This window comes from Orbicella faveolata, unplaced genomic scaffold (genome assembly GCF_042242905.1).
Source record: "Orbicella faveolata isolate gen_17 unplaced genomic scaffold, um_ofav_v1 contig_24, whole genome shotgun sequence".
Taxonomy (NCBI): Eukaryota; Metazoa; Cnidaria; class Anthozoa; order Scleractinia; family Merulinidae; genus Orbicella; species Orbicella faveolata.
The window spans coordinates 27,345,692-27,362,677 of record NW_028301552.1 but is presented as its reverse complement, the minus strand read 5'-3'; the positions used below and the strand labels follow the sequence as shown (position 1 = coordinate 27,362,677).

The 16,986-nt window shown below is 39.3% G+C and overlaps 1 protein-coding gene across 2 annotated transcripts in view; it reads right to left on the bottom strand.

Moving 5' to 3' along the window:
• Nucleotides 1–803: 803 nt before the first annotated feature.
• Nucleotides 804–16,986, bottom strand: part of LOC110069604 (uncharacterized) — a 37,309-nt gene continuing 21,126 nt past the window's right edge. Inside the window, exons 10-30 of one of the 2 annotated variants that reach the window (XM_089292585.1) lie at nucleotides 16,556–16,649; nucleotides 15,922–15,969; nucleotides 15,539–15,604; nucleotides 15,118–15,169; nucleotides 14,733–14,898; nucleotides 14,071–14,143; nucleotides 12,638–12,859; nucleotides 10,090–10,615; nucleotides 8,859–9,076; nucleotides 8,530–8,601; nucleotides 7,706–7,810; nucleotides 6,821–7,029; nucleotides 6,280–6,419; nucleotides 5,879–6,036; nucleotides 5,540–5,803; nucleotides 5,158–5,348; nucleotides 4,745–4,913; nucleotides 3,688–3,817; nucleotides 2,795–2,943; nucleotides 2,011–2,209; nucleotides 804–1,476 (exon numbers count right to left, since the gene is read on the bottom strand). In XM_089292585.1, coding sequence (XP_089148711.1) covers nucleotides 863–1,476; nucleotides 2,011–2,209; nucleotides 2,795–2,943; nucleotides 3,688–3,817; nucleotides 4,745–4,913; nucleotides 5,158–5,348; nucleotides 5,540–5,803; nucleotides 5,879–6,036; nucleotides 6,280–6,419; nucleotides 6,821–7,029; nucleotides 7,706–7,810; nucleotides 8,530–8,601; nucleotides 8,859–9,076; nucleotides 10,090–10,615; nucleotides 12,638–12,859; nucleotides 14,071–14,143; nucleotides 14,733–14,898; nucleotides 15,118–15,169; nucleotides 15,539–15,604; nucleotides 15,922–15,969; nucleotides 16,556–16,649 — 3,865 coding nt within the window. In that variant the 3' untranslated portion in view covers nucleotides 804–862. The remainder of the gene's footprint in view (nucleotides 1,477–2,010; nucleotides 2,210–2,794; nucleotides 2,944–3,687; nucleotides 3,818–4,744; nucleotides 4,914–5,157; nucleotides 5,349–5,539; nucleotides 5,804–5,878; nucleotides 6,037–6,279; nucleotides 6,420–6,820; nucleotides 7,030–7,705; nucleotides 7,811–8,529; nucleotides 8,602–8,858; nucleotides 9,077–10,089; nucleotides 10,616–12,637; nucleotides 12,860–14,070; nucleotides 14,144–14,732; nucleotides 14,899–15,117; nucleotides 15,170–15,538; nucleotides 15,605–15,921; nucleotides 15,970–16,555; nucleotides 16,650–16,986) is intronic. The other variant, XM_089292586.1, reaches the window with a different exon arrangement.

Below are 16,986 nucleotides of genomic sequence, written 5' to 3'. Positions count from 1 at the left end.
AAACAATCGTCAAATACCGCAATACCCCAAAAAGGAAATGCCGCATTGTTTGGTCAGCACCGACACTAAGTCCCTTGTTCTTATTATTCTTTTCCTCTGTTTTGAAAAAATTGTGAGACGCGAACAAGTTCTTAAAATGCGCTCGAAAGTAAGCGTCGGGCAACTTTGCCACGAGCTTTGGTTGTCATTCTGATGAAACAAAGAACACGAAAACAGTGTTTACCGCAAGAGGTGGCGTTGATGTGTATAGCCAGGAGTGTATAGAGACATAAATGAGACATAATGTCTGTGACATAATGAGTCTCTGGTACAGCCCAGAGCGTCGCCCAGAGCCACATGGAGAGTAGAGGAAGGCCCTGTCCACATTACGTCGGAGAAATTTGAAAACGCAGCTTTATTTCAACGGGTAGGCCTACCGTCCACACTATTAAATCCGGCACGAAAACGTCTTTTCGAAAACGCTCTTTAAACAGGATGAGCTTGAAAACGCCGGAAAACATTTTGAAAATGGTGCTTTTTAAAAACGATTCCGTGACAATAATCATGTGATTTCCCTGCCAAGGCCTTTCCCAAACACAAATCCAACATGGCCGGTTATTGTTGCTTATCAAATTTATCTGACGTAGTGTGGAGCAGGACGGAAAACATTTGATGTGTTGTCACAGGGAAAACGCCCATTTCAAATTTCTCCTGCGTTGTGTGGGCGGGGTCTAATGTTTGTTAACGCAACAATTAACTTTTGTTTTTCTCGTGCTGGCTAAAATGACAGAGTGGGAAGACCCAAAATAAAAATCTACGACAGATTTTTAATGACATAACTCATGAGTTTTATTACACATAACTATCATGACTATTCTCCTAATCAGAAATCACCCCCTGAAATGGATGACACATCGCCGATTGTATCTTGTTCAATAGAAACAGGATGTTCGCTTGCTAGAGAGCTCTCTTCATGAACATCATCAACTGAAGGTAAAGTCACTTGGATTTTAGTGGGTTGTTGTGGTTCTATTTCTTTGGCTTCTGCTTCACTAACTCTACTCCTCGTACTCGCCAAGTCTAACCCGCTAACATCTACTGGATCCTGTTTATCGTTATCTTCAGGAGGAGCAGTGATCTCTCTCCTGCGCTCGTCAAGTGAATATGTCTTTGGTGAATGTGACCCTGATGCTTCACTTTCTCGTTCTTCAACGTGAATCACCCTCGGCTTAGATCGTTGCTGTTGTGTAAGCGCCGGAGAAGCAGTGTCTGTTCCGATTGTTCCCGGAATCAAGTCCGACGCATGAAGAGAACGATCGCCGTGACTCGGCCCTTCGTCGGCAGTCATCGGTGCAACTTCGTGTACAGCTGTTGTGGGAATCTGCTCCTTATCCCCAGCAACATCATCAAGTGTGAAGTCAGCTGACCCGGGGTGAAGCTCTCTCATTACACCCGGGGGCTCCCCTACTATTTCACCGGGAGAAATGTTCCCAGGAGCTAGCAACAGAGGACAGCAATAAGTACAGGTTGTCAGTTACGAGCTTTCAAAAGGATCAAAAGTAGAAAATACCTAATAAAGTGGTCATAAGTATGGGTTATTGATCAAGCGTGAGGTCAAGATGGCGGATATCGTCCAAGCTGTTTTATTTTTTGCGTGTTTATGGACCGAGACGGAGTCCATTAACTCCCAAAACAGAACGAGGCCAGTATCCAACCATCTTGACCGAACAAGCTTGATCAATAGAGAGTTTCTTATATGGCTTTCGGGGAAGCTTTTTTTGCGGGACACAACAGCGGGCAAGATAGCGTCATCTTGCCCGCTCGGGTAGCCAATCACAGCGCAGGATTTGGTTCCTCTCGTCCGATCATGGAGTTAGCCATATAATAATTTAAGATAAACAAAGGAAAAAATCCCTGAACGATTAAGAATGAAGTGGAATGCTTCAGGTTTTCACGGGGTACTCGTTTTTGAACAAAATCTTTTTCGCCCAACTGCTTCAGTTCTTGGCACTAAATTCCTTTGTTACTAACCTGTTTCACCGTAGTTTCTTTTTCCACGTTTATCTTGGCTCAGGTCGGGCGTGCGCAGATGCTCTGTTAAGAGCTCTCCTTCACTGGCCATACTGTTCTCCGCTGACCTCATGTGATTTTGAATGCGGTTCAAAAGAACCGCCATTGGATCTTGCACAGGAACTTCTCCTTCACTGTGTGTAACGTCAGTGATAGAATCCTTTAGAAGGGAAAGAGGGTCTGAGAACACAGCCAAAAAGATGTCCGTAGCCTTTTGAGGGTTTGAGTAATGAAGTCATAGTGTTTCTGTTTCCAGCATACAGCACCAGCTTACGTATGTTTGTGTTTAACCCAGTAAACACAGTTAAATTCCGATCATGTCATACGCAAAAAGCCACCAGCCAGTACCTCGCGAATATAGGCCCAAGGAAATACAACTAATAGAAAATCATTTTCTCAGACTGAAAACCCCTAATACATCTCACGATTTTAGCTCAGCACTGCACACGCCGCCACCCTTTGTTTCGAGAATGACAAGCTTTCAGTACGCCTAACTCCTTCAAATAATGAACCTGCCTCAGAACTAACATAAGCCCATCACCTTAAGAGACATTCCAACAAAGTAACCCGGAGGGTCTTTTCGGAATTTTAACGTAAACCACGAGGTATTTGAAACAGATCAAGTAAGATCTGACGCCTACCGTTATTAAGCCGAGCAAAGCTCTTCATGATCTTAAGGGACAGTTTATAAAACAAGGAACAACATTGACATTGAAGATAAAGCAGTAAGTTTGCCCGACGTTACCTCTCTGATGTCCTCTGTATCTCTCAGAGTACTAGCACTGCTGACCTGGTACATGGACTCACTAACACTACTGCTGCTGTTACGGCGTTTGCCTTCTCCACCTTGTAAGATACCGTTAAGAGCGACTCTCACGAGCTCGTTACGACTGTCTAGGGACGCATAATGCTCTCGGTTAATGCTTGGTTATAATAATTTCCAGAAACGTACGCGAGCTTAACTAAAGCCTAATAACATTGAAGGCAGATTGTTAATTCACTTAAGATTTGATCACTTGGACAAGCAAAAAGTCAAGATAGTTTGTAATACAAAGATAAATGTTAGCAAGATACGTTGCGCATTTGGTCATAAAAAAGTGTACTCGTAGATTTCGAGCAGTCTCTTTCTTCCCCTAGCGTGCGAAGCGAATACACGAATGCGAAGAAAAAAGAAGAACGATCGAGCTGCGATCTCGTTTCTTTTCTTATTTGCATAATTTTAACTTGTCCAATCGTGCGGAGGATTTCAGAAACAAAATCGACTGTTCGTAGTGTAGTCAAGGAGAGAATTTAATTCATATACGGGCTTTGCTTGCAAGTTGTCATTACACATTGAATCCATGCCTCGGAAACACAAATATGTAATCTGTGAGTAACAGCCATCTATAGACCGAGTGCAGGATTCTGGAATTTTTCCAAGCGAGGGAGCATAGAACTGAAACGAGTCAACAACACGAAAAGGCTTTACCTTTGTTGTACTCCCGCAGGACAACTGAAGAAAAAAAACTGTGAAGGTACAAAGCCTGTTTGGGACTTTGTAAAGTGACACTTACTTGCACACAATCCTTAAGCTTATTAATTCAAAGAAGTAACTAACAGTAATGTAAGTGAAAGGTGTAATCAAGGGGAAATCTTTACCTTCATCTTGTCCTAACATGGCTGTGTCCCAGTCTCCACTCACAGGTAATTTTCTTTGGGCAGCCAGTTGAACAATGGTTGGTGACACAGCAAACTCTCCTTCACTGTACATACCAACGTGTACATAAGGCTGAAAATCAACCACAATAATAAAAAATTATTCCTTACATCTAAACATATATTATAAACCATAGGGCGTCGTGAACAAAATCAAAATTGATTCTTGTACATATAACCTTATACGTTATTTTAAATTGCAAGCAGGGACCCACAGTCAATACAGTTTTTAACAGCCTAAGTTCAGTAATTCAAGTTATTCACTATCAGATAATTGGCAATTATACCAAACACAGTGCAACCCTGCCTTACGGTCACCTCGTTATTACGGCTGGCACTTGTCCCGGCGAAACGCCCATACATTATCTTCTAAGAAAACCCCGTTAATGCGGCCACGTCGTTAATACGACCAACGGGCCACCTTCTGAAATCCCAACCTGTATAGTCCTTTATAATTTTACCCCATTTATACGGCCGCTCAAACCAGTTATGTTCAGCTTTCCATTGTTCATATTTTATACACTGGTTAAAGTTTCAATTTTTTTAAAATTATATTCTGCATTCCGGGTGCTTATTAAGGAACATTTGTTTAGAAGTGCGATTGTGATACATCTGTTACGACGTCACTCTATTTAGACCAGTCGTTAATACGGCCAATTTTTCAGGGCCCGTTGGTGACCGTATTAACGAGATTCCACTGTAACTCCAAATTTTCTATGAAAAGGTAAGGTGAAGTTGACGGTGAGTAATTCCTAACCGTTCGTCGCTTTCACACAAGGTGCATTTGAAGAATTCACCAAGAACACGATGTAATAATATAATATGTATCATACAGAATGAGAGCACATCTTTGTTACAAATTTTTTTTTTTACAACTGTGAAATTAATGTTAAATGAAACATTCCGTGTTATTCTCTGAATAAAAGTAACCTAGGGAGTTGGGGACCAGCTGATTCAAGCAGATCTCAACTAGCTGGGGATGAGAGGGTAAAGCAGTAACCTGTATCATTTCTCCCTCAGACATCTCCTCCTCAGTAGTTATTGTCGTGGTACCCAGTGTGGTGGATGATATGCTCGAAGGACTGCTGATCGAAGGTTGCGCGGGCTTAGGAGGAGTCAGTACCTTCTGACTGACAGATGGTTCCGTGGGTGGGCTCGGTTCTTCAGCTCTACAATAAGCAGCAGTAACATAGGATGTTGGTTTACACGAACTCGAAGCCTTAAACTCATGTAATTATCAAAGTCAACTAAAGCATTAAGACATTAGGTTATGACTCGATTCTATTTCAAAATTGGGTTTGTCTAGCTGCAGTTGAATTAAAATTTCAAGGATAATACTATAAACTGATGTCTAAAACATTCTGGTGGTACTTTAATAAGCTCATGCTCACGCTGTACTTTTTAACAACTTACATGCTGAGCTCTGGCTCGGGTTCAGGCTCCGGAGTTGGGGTCCTCACAACCACAGACGGTGGAGGCGTGGGCACCACCGTATCTTGAGATAACTCTGGCTCTCGGAATGAAGGCTCAGGTGTCGATATACTGACTGCGGGGGACTGAGCAGCAGGCGGCGATGGGACTGGAGTAGATACTGGTGTTCTTACCTCAGACATTTACAATAGGATGAGAAAACAGCTAGTTAGTCTGTGTGTATTGTGGTCTTATTGCGTTGTAGCGCGAATTTCTTAAAAAGCAGATAACAAATTTGTTGACAAAACGTGAATGCGACTCAAGCTAACTCGATGGGTCCTCTCTGAACTACCAACACTGAACATAGCCCACAAAACCAACCAACCTGGTCAATTGTCTGCTCTTCCTTAGGCAGTTCTTCATTGATTGGTTCAAAAACTTTTTCTTCCTCTTTGGTATCCGACGGAGTCGGTTCTTCACTTGTTACTGACGGGGTAGGAGTGCGTTCAGGTGTTGCTAGTATTCCTGATTCATGAGCACTTTCCTCCGACTCTGGCGGTGTGTACTCAGGGGTGGGTACGGGGGTTGGCAATGGCGTCCCCCTGGGGGAAGGTGTACGTGAAGGATGTTCTTCCTCCAAGACTGGCTGCTAGAAATAAATAGTAACCTGAGATTAAACACCTCACAGTCTATCAAACAACACAAAGAAAAACACGCCACTTACTCTTGAAGGCGCGGAGCTGGCCCTTGGTTTTGGATGTCCAAGAATTGTAGAAATATTTTCCGCTATTACTTCTCGAATCAAGTTGGTAACAAGTTCTCGATCCACAGGTAAACCCGCGTCAATAAAGAGTTGAATTCCACCCAGACCTATGGTGGCAGCTAGAGCAAAACGTAAGAAAACAAATCACCCGGTTAACGATTGAACTTGACGTTGTTTTTAGAAGATCACTACTTTATCATGAACGACCGCAATAATAGGAACGTTTTTATGCTATTCTTAGTTTTCAAATCAAACTCCTTTGCCTTTAATTCAACATTTATTAAGCTGTAAAGCTACCGAGCAGCGGCCGAGGTATTGACATGACTGAAAAATGACCGCTAGTGTGATTTTCCTACACTCACCAAGCATATCAGCATCTTCATCTTCGGGCTCAGATACAGTGCTACTGTCAGGGGTAGACTGCGACCTAATCAGAGTGGTAGGGTCAGGCGCTGGCTGGTTCATTTCACTAACAATCCGTGCCAACAGTTCCTGCTCAATCCTAACGAGAAAGAAGTTCAAATCAGTGACTCGATTGATTAACAATCTTCCGAACGAGTAGTTTCTCACTTTTCATCTGCCCCCGAATAAAGGATTATTCAACTTACTAATAGTTACAGCTCTGTTAGGAACAAGAGCACAAGTTAACAAATAAGGTTCCTGGTAGAGGTACTAGGTGGGTCTAGCTAGTGACTAACAACAGCGCATTTTCCGTAAGGTCCAAGTTGTGGAGTTTGTGCATAACTGAAAAAAATTCGTTTCTAGGTCTTTTTTTTCCACCGAAGTAAACATATTTAGCTTGTCATGTAAAGGAATTGGTCCCGCTTCTGAACAGCTGGGAATACATGGTATAGGAAAGAATTAGAACATGAATCAAATTGAGCAAATCCGTGATGACCTTACCATTCCATAGCTCTCTCTTGCAGAGCTTCCTCTTGTCGAGTGTCAGCTTCCAGGACCCCCCCTGCAAGTTGCACAGAATCTGGGGGATGAACGGGAGGAAATGGGGGGCCATTGTACGGTTGATCCTGTACTCCTGTGAACCCCTCTAATGTCAGCGGGTGCTGAGGGGTTGGGATTCGGTGAAAGTCATCATCTGCATCATCTAAAGCCTGGGAACATACAGTTTAAACACAAGACCAAAGAGATATGGATCATTTTCACTAAAAGTAATACAATCATTTTGCTTGCGATGAAAACTTCTACAAACGCAGACATTTTAGAGTTAACAGAAAGAAATTAACAGGCGCAATTTCAAATTTGTGGTGTTCATTGCAATTAGGTTATTACAAAAGCAATGTTTGGAAAATTACAGAACTTAGTTAACTTAGAATGGATCCGCCTTATTGGTCTACCATTTGGTACACTGTACAATAATTATAGTGGACAAAAAGGTTCCAGTAACGTACATCTGCACTTTGGAATGCTTTAAGTATCATATTTTACACTCTGAAAAGCATATATAAAAGTATTTAAAAAGGGAAAAACATTGGTTTCTGCAACATGACAGATCACATTGAATTAGGCTGCCTCAAAACGCTTTACCTCAAAAACGAAGCACTCCACTGAAACAAAAATCTACCCTCTAACTACTGAAACTGCCCCGAGAAAATACTAAAAGGATGACCTCGCAGGATCAACACAATTCAAAAATACTTCTGACTGGTGATTGTTAGCTTTACATAAGAGAAAATGTCTAAACCAAACATTACTCCAGTTGAATTATTAGCCAGAAAACCGTCTAAGACAAAGGTTTCAAAAAACCAAAGTGGAACAAGACTAACAGACCTGTTCTTCACGTTGTTCACGCGTCCCAGACTCTGTCACCGCTAAAAAATTCCTGAATTCCTGGTACTCAGAATCATCAGGACGGGAAAGAGGCTCTGGAATATCCTGAACCGAGATATACAACAAATCAAATTTCGATTTCAATACTGTCTTCACTAACAAATTATGCATACACAGCCAAAACATCAAGGTCGATTATCAGCCGCTATTCGGGAGGGGAGCTTGGCCTCCATCCCGTGGACAAGACCCGAGAAAGTGGCGGAAATCGAGCCTTCCAACCCCCGCTGGGGGACTCTCATATTAAAAAGGACGGGGGTGCTCGTCAGAAATTCTGATTCTTTTGGGCGTGGCTTGAATTTTTTCTCCCCTAAGAGATACCGATTCTTACATAACACATTATCTCCTGTCATATTTTTTCGGCTCAATACCCTGCAAGGTACCAAAACTGCTTTTTTAAGCCCTAAATGGTACGACGAGCATGCCTGTCATTTTTATACGAGAGTTCCCCCGGACTGGAACATCCACTTTTTATGAATTATTTTTCGACATACGAGCCTCTCAGCCAGTTTTTCATTGGCAGTACTAAACTGTTTAGGTTACATTCGACAAAGCTCAAAGTAAGTCTTTGTTACACTGGGAAAAAGCTTCAAATAATGAGGGTAAAGGTGGTATTATGTTACATTAACAAGTGGCAGTTATTTCTCCATTACGTCGTTTATGTCACAGCTTTTGGAAGTTTGGAAAAACTGACAAAAACATTGAACTTTGTGCTATTGGTTGACCTGTTCGCACCAACATAACAAACACCCAGCCATTTGACTTACAGAAACATGAGGCAGACTTGATGAGGAGGATCCAGATTCTGAAAAACTATCGATATCCACTTTTGGTAATACCTACAACGAGAATAACATTATAAAACCATTACTTGATAAGATCTGTATGTCTTATCTACCGAAGCTTTTTACCTTGTATTGAAAATCTTGTTTTTTAATTAGCGGAATAGCATGGAACTTTTGGCAAAGTTGGATTTCACCATCACTTTTTGTCACGAAAATGTTGCAAGACAATTTTTATGTTGAAGATTGGAGACAATGACATGTACATCAGGTCATTGCATAGCCTTTTTAATCCAAGTCGTTTTGGTCCTTACCTGTACAGAGAGAGCGCTTTGCTTTTTCTTGGCTGGGGATTTTTTCTGTCGCTTATGCTGATGGGCTGTGTTCTCACCCAGTTCCTTGTCATACATCGTAATCACTGCCACATTTGGCCGAGTTGGTTTACTGGCCCTCACAGGAGTGGAGTCTGGTAATGGGGGTTCAGAAGTATCTGTGGATATGGTGCTGTCTGTTGAGGAGCTTTCTGCTTTATCTTTGGATTTGAAAAACAAGACATTACATAAAACAAAAATTTTCTTAATCTTAAACTGGTCATGTCACATTTTCATCTCATCAATAAGCTGAATTATCACACTTTAAATGCCATCAACAGTACTGTAAATCAATAACTTTGAGGATATGATACTGCCCCTTGATTAATCACACCCTCAAATAATCGCCCCCCTTTAGTGGGATTGTTTGAATTAATCGCCTTCCTTGAATGGATATAACTTTTACAGAAGCGCAGGTTTTCACTTTTGTGACAGTGTTTTATCATAAAATATTTAGGGAAACAACTTTTGAAATAATCGCCCCCTTGTTTAACCACCCCTATCTCATCGAACTATCTCCCCCTTTTGGTGCAAAAAAAGACTAAGCACCCTGGGCTATTATTTGAGGAAATGTAGTGTATAATTTCACATAATTTAACTCACTGCTTTTGACAGGTTATATAACAAATATTTTTCAAGAAACAAACCTCTTGAAGGATCTACTTACAAGAGGAAAGAGACAGCTCAAACTAACATGTAAACAAGGACAGGTTTTTTGTTCTTATTCCATGACACCAAAATCAAATGGCAAAAATCTGTCTGCATTTGCAGGCTAGTTGGCATAGAACCAACTGTACTCTTACATAGCTAATATTATGATAACAAAGCTCCCAGACAATGGTGAAATTTGTTTATTCTGCAGTCAGCACACTAAGATATTACTGTTACAGTTAAGTTTAATATTACGTCTAACATTTTCAAATTAGATCAGAAACCAATCTAAGAAAACATGCACCTCTTGCTGTGTTCATTTCCTAACCCTGTGAGAGAGACATTCAGAACAGGTTCAGGGTCTCTAATTGGCCAAAAGTTACTCCATCAATCCCTTAAAAGTTACTTCAGACATGAGTATAGAAGTTTTTTTTTCTGTTGTCAAGGATGAATGTAAGTGTATAATAAGAGATGTTACAACAAACCAAAGTAGATAACATCACATATCAACCCAAGAAATTACCTTCCACTGGGATTGTACGTTGTCCATCTTGTGTAGCAATAGGGGGCCGTAATGCAGGGTCAGTCTTGGGCTTACCCAGGGGGATAGCCATAGGAACCAGCTGGCCTTCCAATGGTACAGCAACCCTTGCCTTTCCCTCCCATAGTGTGACTTGTGACAAATCAACTCTGGGGTGAAAAAAATACTGTGTATCATCCTTCTGCTTGGTTGGTTGAACACGAGGACTGAGTTCTGGTTTAACACCATCTGCCTTTTTCTTTCTTGGTTCTGGAACTTCTTTCTCCGGTACACTTGTCAGATCCTGTAGAACTGGTTTTGCTGTCACCCTGCTGTCACCTGCCATAATCCCAGCCATGATAGCAGCTGTCTTAGGGTTGACAGGAGACTGGTAATGTAGGTACGGTGCCTTGGAGGTTGTTCTCTGTGGGTGATAAGGTTGGCGGCCATACACACTTGACAGGTACACTTGTTTCTGTGCTGGAGTCACTGTAGTAGGACGTTTTGGAGGGGCTTGGGTCCTTATAGACTGCAAAAGGAAGTTTGAAAGATTAAGACGCTGAATATCTCTTTCTGATGAGAACAAGCATCATTTTATCCTATGCTTTTTAAAAAGATTAAATCTATTTCTAACAAGTATTTTGCACCAAACTTTACTCTTACTATTACCAGAGCTACAACATATAGCCTACAAGCAGTTTCCTTTCCCAATTTTCAATAGCATGAGAAGAAAGTGAGATAATGGCAGAATGCAAACAGTGAGCAAAGAGCGACAGGGAAATAAATCATTTAAGTTTTTGTTAATAATCTTCAATAACTATAAAATGTCCTCTCACACATGAAATCTGAGGTAAAGGTGCCTGGCAATTGCTCATAGTCTACTAATAATAACATTGACCTAAACTTAAACTTATCTACTGGCATTCCATCACCAATGTTGTTCTCTTATTGCCTACGCTACTCACTATGTATTCTGTTGTAGATAGTGAGTAGCCTAGCAACACACAGTTGTTAGCAAAATTGTGGTCGCTTCTTTTGCGTTTATGAAGTGTCTGTAAAGAGGATTTACGTGTAGTTTTGAACCACTTGTAAATTTATACTAAAGCAATTTGATTATTCACTCTCGATTTCTATGCATAACAGTTGACTCAGGCTGTGCCCTCATCAACTATCACATGATAGAAATCTCAAGCTATTAATGTTGTAAAGTAGCATGGCTGTAGGAGTAGGGAGGCCGGGGGCCCACACCTCCCCCCCCCCCCTCCCAATTTTTTTTGGGACAAAATGATTAAAATAAGAATTACCAGTCAGAAATATTAACAGTGATTTAGAATTGATAAGCTTTGGAGGAAAAAAGAACTGCTATCTCCTTCCAAAATGTGTTCTAAAAGTTTTTAAAACTCTCCTGGCTGCTGAATCATTTCCACAGAAGCCTGTCTTGCTAATTTTCTCTTTTCTGTGACTAATTTGGGATTGCATTACATAAATGCAGAGCACTTTTATGGTTAGTTCATGTATTGTATACACCATGCAGTCATCATGCTCAAAAAACAACTGAATAAAGGCTTGATAATGACAACAAATCGTATCTTACCAGGTGAAACACAAGTAAAATGCACAGTAGTTATGGGTTTCATTTATTGTATATGGGGCATAATAACTACTGGTATAGGTTCAGATGTTGTGCATTCTGAAATGTTATAACCTAGAAAAAGACCTATAAAACCATTTATGAATTATGAATTGTTATTATTATATGGCTGTGTCTCACAAGGACTGGGAACTACTGAATTCACGAATTTGATTGGCTGAAATCGATATTGAAAGCAGTCTAGATTTTCCCATCTAGACCGGCATCTAGACTGGCATCTAGACTGGTTACATTTTGCGGTAAAAAACTAAAATGCAAAAATATTGACTACTTTCTTCTAACACTATTTATTTATGGAAGTGCCAAAAAACCTGATGAGAAAAAAAGCACAGAGGACGAGCAAACTTTGGCAGAATTAAGTTTGACTCATCGCCGTTCGCATGCAAAATGTCAGCTTTGTTCTTGTTTGCCATATAATAAACATCTTATTAACCAAGCTTAGTCGGTCTGTATGGGAGAATCTTGACCTCGGTCATGTGTACAGACCTCACTACGTTCAGTCTGTACTCACGACCTTGGTCAAGATTCTCTCATACAGACCTCCTGCTCAGTTAATAAGAGCTAAATATCAATTTATTGAATTAATTATGCTTAGTTGAACCAAGGTAAAAAGGTGAAATATCAGAAAACTGAAATAGACAGTACTGTTTACTGATTGTCAGCCAACACTTAAGACTAAAAAAATCAGGATAATTGTTACTCAACTGTCAGGCATTTGTCAACTGACTGTAAGGCCAACAGTCAGCCAACAGATGACACACAATCACCCAACAGACAATATTGACACTGTATGTTAAGGGAGCTGTTCTTAACCTTAACCCAAAAATCTTCCATACAGTCTCTTCTAAAATTCTTGCCCCTTGGCATGATGGGTAGTAAGTAAATTTATCTTTTGCTTACCTTGCCTTTCTTAGCAGCCATCTTCTCTGGCACATTTTCCTTGCCAGTGGTTTTGCTAACAGCCTTCTTTCCCGTAACAGAGCCAGGTCTTGTTGTACCTTTTGGTTCAATTCTTCTAGCTGCATATGGTGTAGCCTTGACTGGCTGAGACTTTTGCTTCTTCAAAGCATTAGTATCTTCATTTTGTTGGGAAATACCTTTGGCTTCCTGGTCAATTTCCCTCTGATAAGAAAATATAACAATCATTCCCTCTACATACAACTGGCACTGATGTAATTTAGCCAATTTTTGCAACCACAAAATGTAAATTATTAAAGAAGGACATACTGCACCATACCCAATAGTCAAGAACAATTTTGGATTTGATTTGTTTTCTGTGCTGACCTTCATTCACACATCAATGTCTAGGACATTAAAACTTTAAAGACATTATAAAAATTTTAAAACTTAAAAAAAAAAACCACTTTGAAATTTTCAAGACAATAATTTTTTAATGTCTTAGACTCTGCCTGATGAGCTCAAACAGCCCAAGGGTTTCTGCTGCCCCAGCTAAATCTAATTCCTGCACATGATTTAGATACAGTCAATTACAAAGTTTAAACAATGGTTTAAATTCGTGCCCATAAAAAGGTTTTAACTGATAAAGACCTATGGGTTTTTTTTTCACTCTTAAGATGCGAGAAGTTCCTAACTCTTTGTTGGGAATTGTGTAGTTCAATAAGTCTAGTCAATTGAAAAAAAAAAAACCAGCCAGTTTTTATTTCTAGGGACCACAATGCTGTTATGGATGTATTTATTTGCAGATATTGAGAGACAGCAAAATACATCACATCATATTTGATGCAAGTCTTAAGTCTTAAGTAACATAAGTTGTTGGTTTGTTTGCTCCAGACTGAAAACAAATCACAAAAAAAATGCAAATGACTGTACCTAACCACACAGAAAACTATAATTTTATTTTAAGAGAGTAATATATGTTTATTATATCTCTCAGTTTGTACGTGTGCTGTGATTGGTCAATTTTAAGTTTAAAGTTGGTTTTGTTGCCAAAGTGTTTCGTGATTTATCGCTCAGTGTTCTTAACGTCTACAGCAAGTGAAAGTTTAAAACTTTCTTATACTCTAAATTATGTAATAAAGCGTGCTAATGACTTAAAAACAGTTTCAAACTGACTCATTTTGCTTTCGAGGTGCATCAGAAATTTGAAGCATTTCCGAGTCCGTGTGAATGCAAAACGTTTCTGAACCCGTCAGGGACACAGTAGAGATATAATAAATATCTTACCAACCTCGTCTTCTCGGTCCCTACTGTAAGTTACGGATCCTCGCGCTTGGGCCATAAATCGAAGGGGAAAAAACTCAGTCCATAGCTTACAGTACGGACCTCAAACTCTGTTAGTAAGAGGTATATACTCACGACAAAGATGAACGCACCTGCACTGTAGAAGTGATCTCTCCTATTTTCTTGTCCACTTCCCTCTTTATTCTCAACATTTCATCAAACTCACTGTAAGGATGCCACAAAATATGTTAACATCTCTGGTTAGCATAATCATATACATAATTTTATTGAGTATGTTGTTTTCTGCACAACGTAATTGAATAAAAATTTCTTTAATTGTACAGTCCCAGAAAATATCCATACTCCTCCCATAGAAGGGATTCAAATTTCATGGGGGTGGGGTTCTAGATCTATAAGACCAAACAATTTAAAGAAATGTATGAAGCTCAAATTGAATTTCTAGAGGAGTTGGGTGGGGGGGCCTTTAGAAAAAAATCCCTTCTGTGGGGGAAATATGATATTTTCTGAAACTACACATTTTAACTGTTGAGGTATATACAGTGTAGCTCTTAAGCTTTATAGCATTGTCCCAATTTTATCGTGTGTTAAAATAATTTAAATTATTCAATTTGATTACACTTGATTCCATTTATGCCATTGACATTGACAAACTTTATGAATATTTACCAAACAAAAATGGTACATTAGAAATTTAATTGTGTTTCAGCTAGTTGTCCTTACGTTGTTTCTCTTGGGCCAGTTATGCATCTCAGAGCACTTAACAAGGCCAAGCATTTGACAAATTCCTTATTACCTGTTAGTTACTGGAATGTTATCCACCAGATTGTATAAGTCTTGTTCTTCTCTTTGCCTTATCACAGCATCCAAGTTGTTATCCAAATTTTGCCTCCGATGCTGAACATCTTCAAGGATGCGCTCTGCATCAGCAAAGTGACGTGTTGAGTTTGTTGACAAAAAACCTGAGAAAAAAGTATGAGAAAGTTAAATATAATATTGGCAACAGGTGGACAAGAAATATTAAAATGATTAACTCCATCTGCCCCTCTAGTATAATTCAGGAAGATGGATGAACTTTTTTCCGATACTAAACAATCTTCAAAAAAATGGCAATATTTAGTGACGAAAATTATGTGCAGGCCACATCTTAGGAGGTACATAAAGAGTAAAGAACCAAAAACCTGATGGTCTTGGTGTCATTGGATTTCTTGGTTGTGATACACGTGTAGTTTCCTAAGATACAGAAAGGATTCAGTGATTAGTGGAATTTATCTGCAGGGCCTGAGAGAGTAAGTTTATCCCAAGCCATAGACAAGTTCACAAGTGTCAAGTTCACAAATTCATCATCCTGGTGTAATCAGCCTTCTTTGAGGTAAAGATGCCCATTTTTTGTTAAGAGCAGACCCAGATAACTAAAATAAAAGGTACTGCAGAACAAAGGTAAGTATCTAAACACAATAATAATAATTTTGTTTAATGTAACACCTATTGGCACTACTGTATCTTTAAACAAAGTTTTTTCTTAAATCCCAGCTTTTCGATGGTGTAAATTATAAGTAATGAAATAATTGTTGATTGTAATGAGTTACTTAACACACATACCAAATATTCATCTAGAGGTGATGGGCCAGTGTGTCTAGTTGGTAACAAATGAGAAGGAACATCATCCTATAAAAATACGAAAAAAAAAAAACAAGAGGGAAAAAATGATCCCTTAACAGCATATTTTGGTTTCAATAAGTGGAGCATTATTTAGACAAGATGTTATTTTTAAGAATCCTCCATGTATGGTGCCTAGACGTGCTTCAGTCCCAGTTTATAGTGTCCTTGAAATCTTAGAAGTATAATTATATAGGTTACAAAACAATGGCCAACAGATGCTTAGTCAATACCAACCCAACACAACCACAAATATGTAAACTCATCTCATCAGTTGACATACAGTATCAGTCAATAGTCAACACTCAATTGTTACAATTACTTACCTTTGCTAGTTGATGTTGAACTAACTCTTGTTTAAGCCTCTCTGTCTCCTATGTCAATCAGTGATACAAATTTTTGACAACATTGTACACTTAGTTTGCAACAGATAAACCTTAAAGTCTATTATTAAAATGTTAAATAAAACAGCCCATAAGCACACATTTTCAAGAGCAGTACATTTATTGGGATGTTGAGTCAGTTCGGTCAGAGTCCTTTCATTGTAGTTTCTAGAGGTGGTTCATTACAAAAACTACTAAACACTTTAGACACTGAACTAACACTAAAAGTTGAACCAATATCCTTCAGTTATGTTTCCTTCACCTCTTAAGCTAGCTTGTTTTTTTTTCCCTAGAATTATCCCCATTTAGGGAAATGGCAATCAGGAGATTTTTCAAAATGAGATGGAAAACTACAAACATCAATATTGCAACACATCCAAAAAAGAGAAGTCATCAAATTGAGCCAATATGACATGAGAATACCACAATCAACAGGGGATGGTTGATCAATCCAGGAAGTTCCCTGCAATTGGCAGGCCTGTTAAAATAATTAGCAAACCTTTCTTTAATTTGCTGACATCTTGCTATAAAAATTATGGTATTACCTTACTAAGAACAGCAACTATTTGGTACTTACAGTAAGAATATCCCTTAACTCAGTTTTGATTTTTCCAACATCATTTGATAGCGCTACAGTTTCTGACCTCAATGGAAGAACTGGATTGCTAAAACTGGAAAAAAGAAAACACTAAATTATTCTTTTCAATCATTGTACATCATAGCTTGCAACTTCAATCGTGGGAGAGTCAAATAAGATCACACAAATTTGTGGGCATTGTGAAAGTCAATCGCTATTGTAATGAGGCAGATGATGACAGCCCAGGCATTATTGATGAATATTTAGACAATCTTCTCGAGTCTTAATAGTAACTCTTCAGTAACTGTCTCAGTATTTAAAGCCCTTTTCCATTTCATACTGGGAGTTTTCAGGTTAAACAACTCTGCATTTAAGCCTCAGAACTGCTTTTATCTCCAATTTCAGAAGCATGAGGCAAATAGGAACCCTCC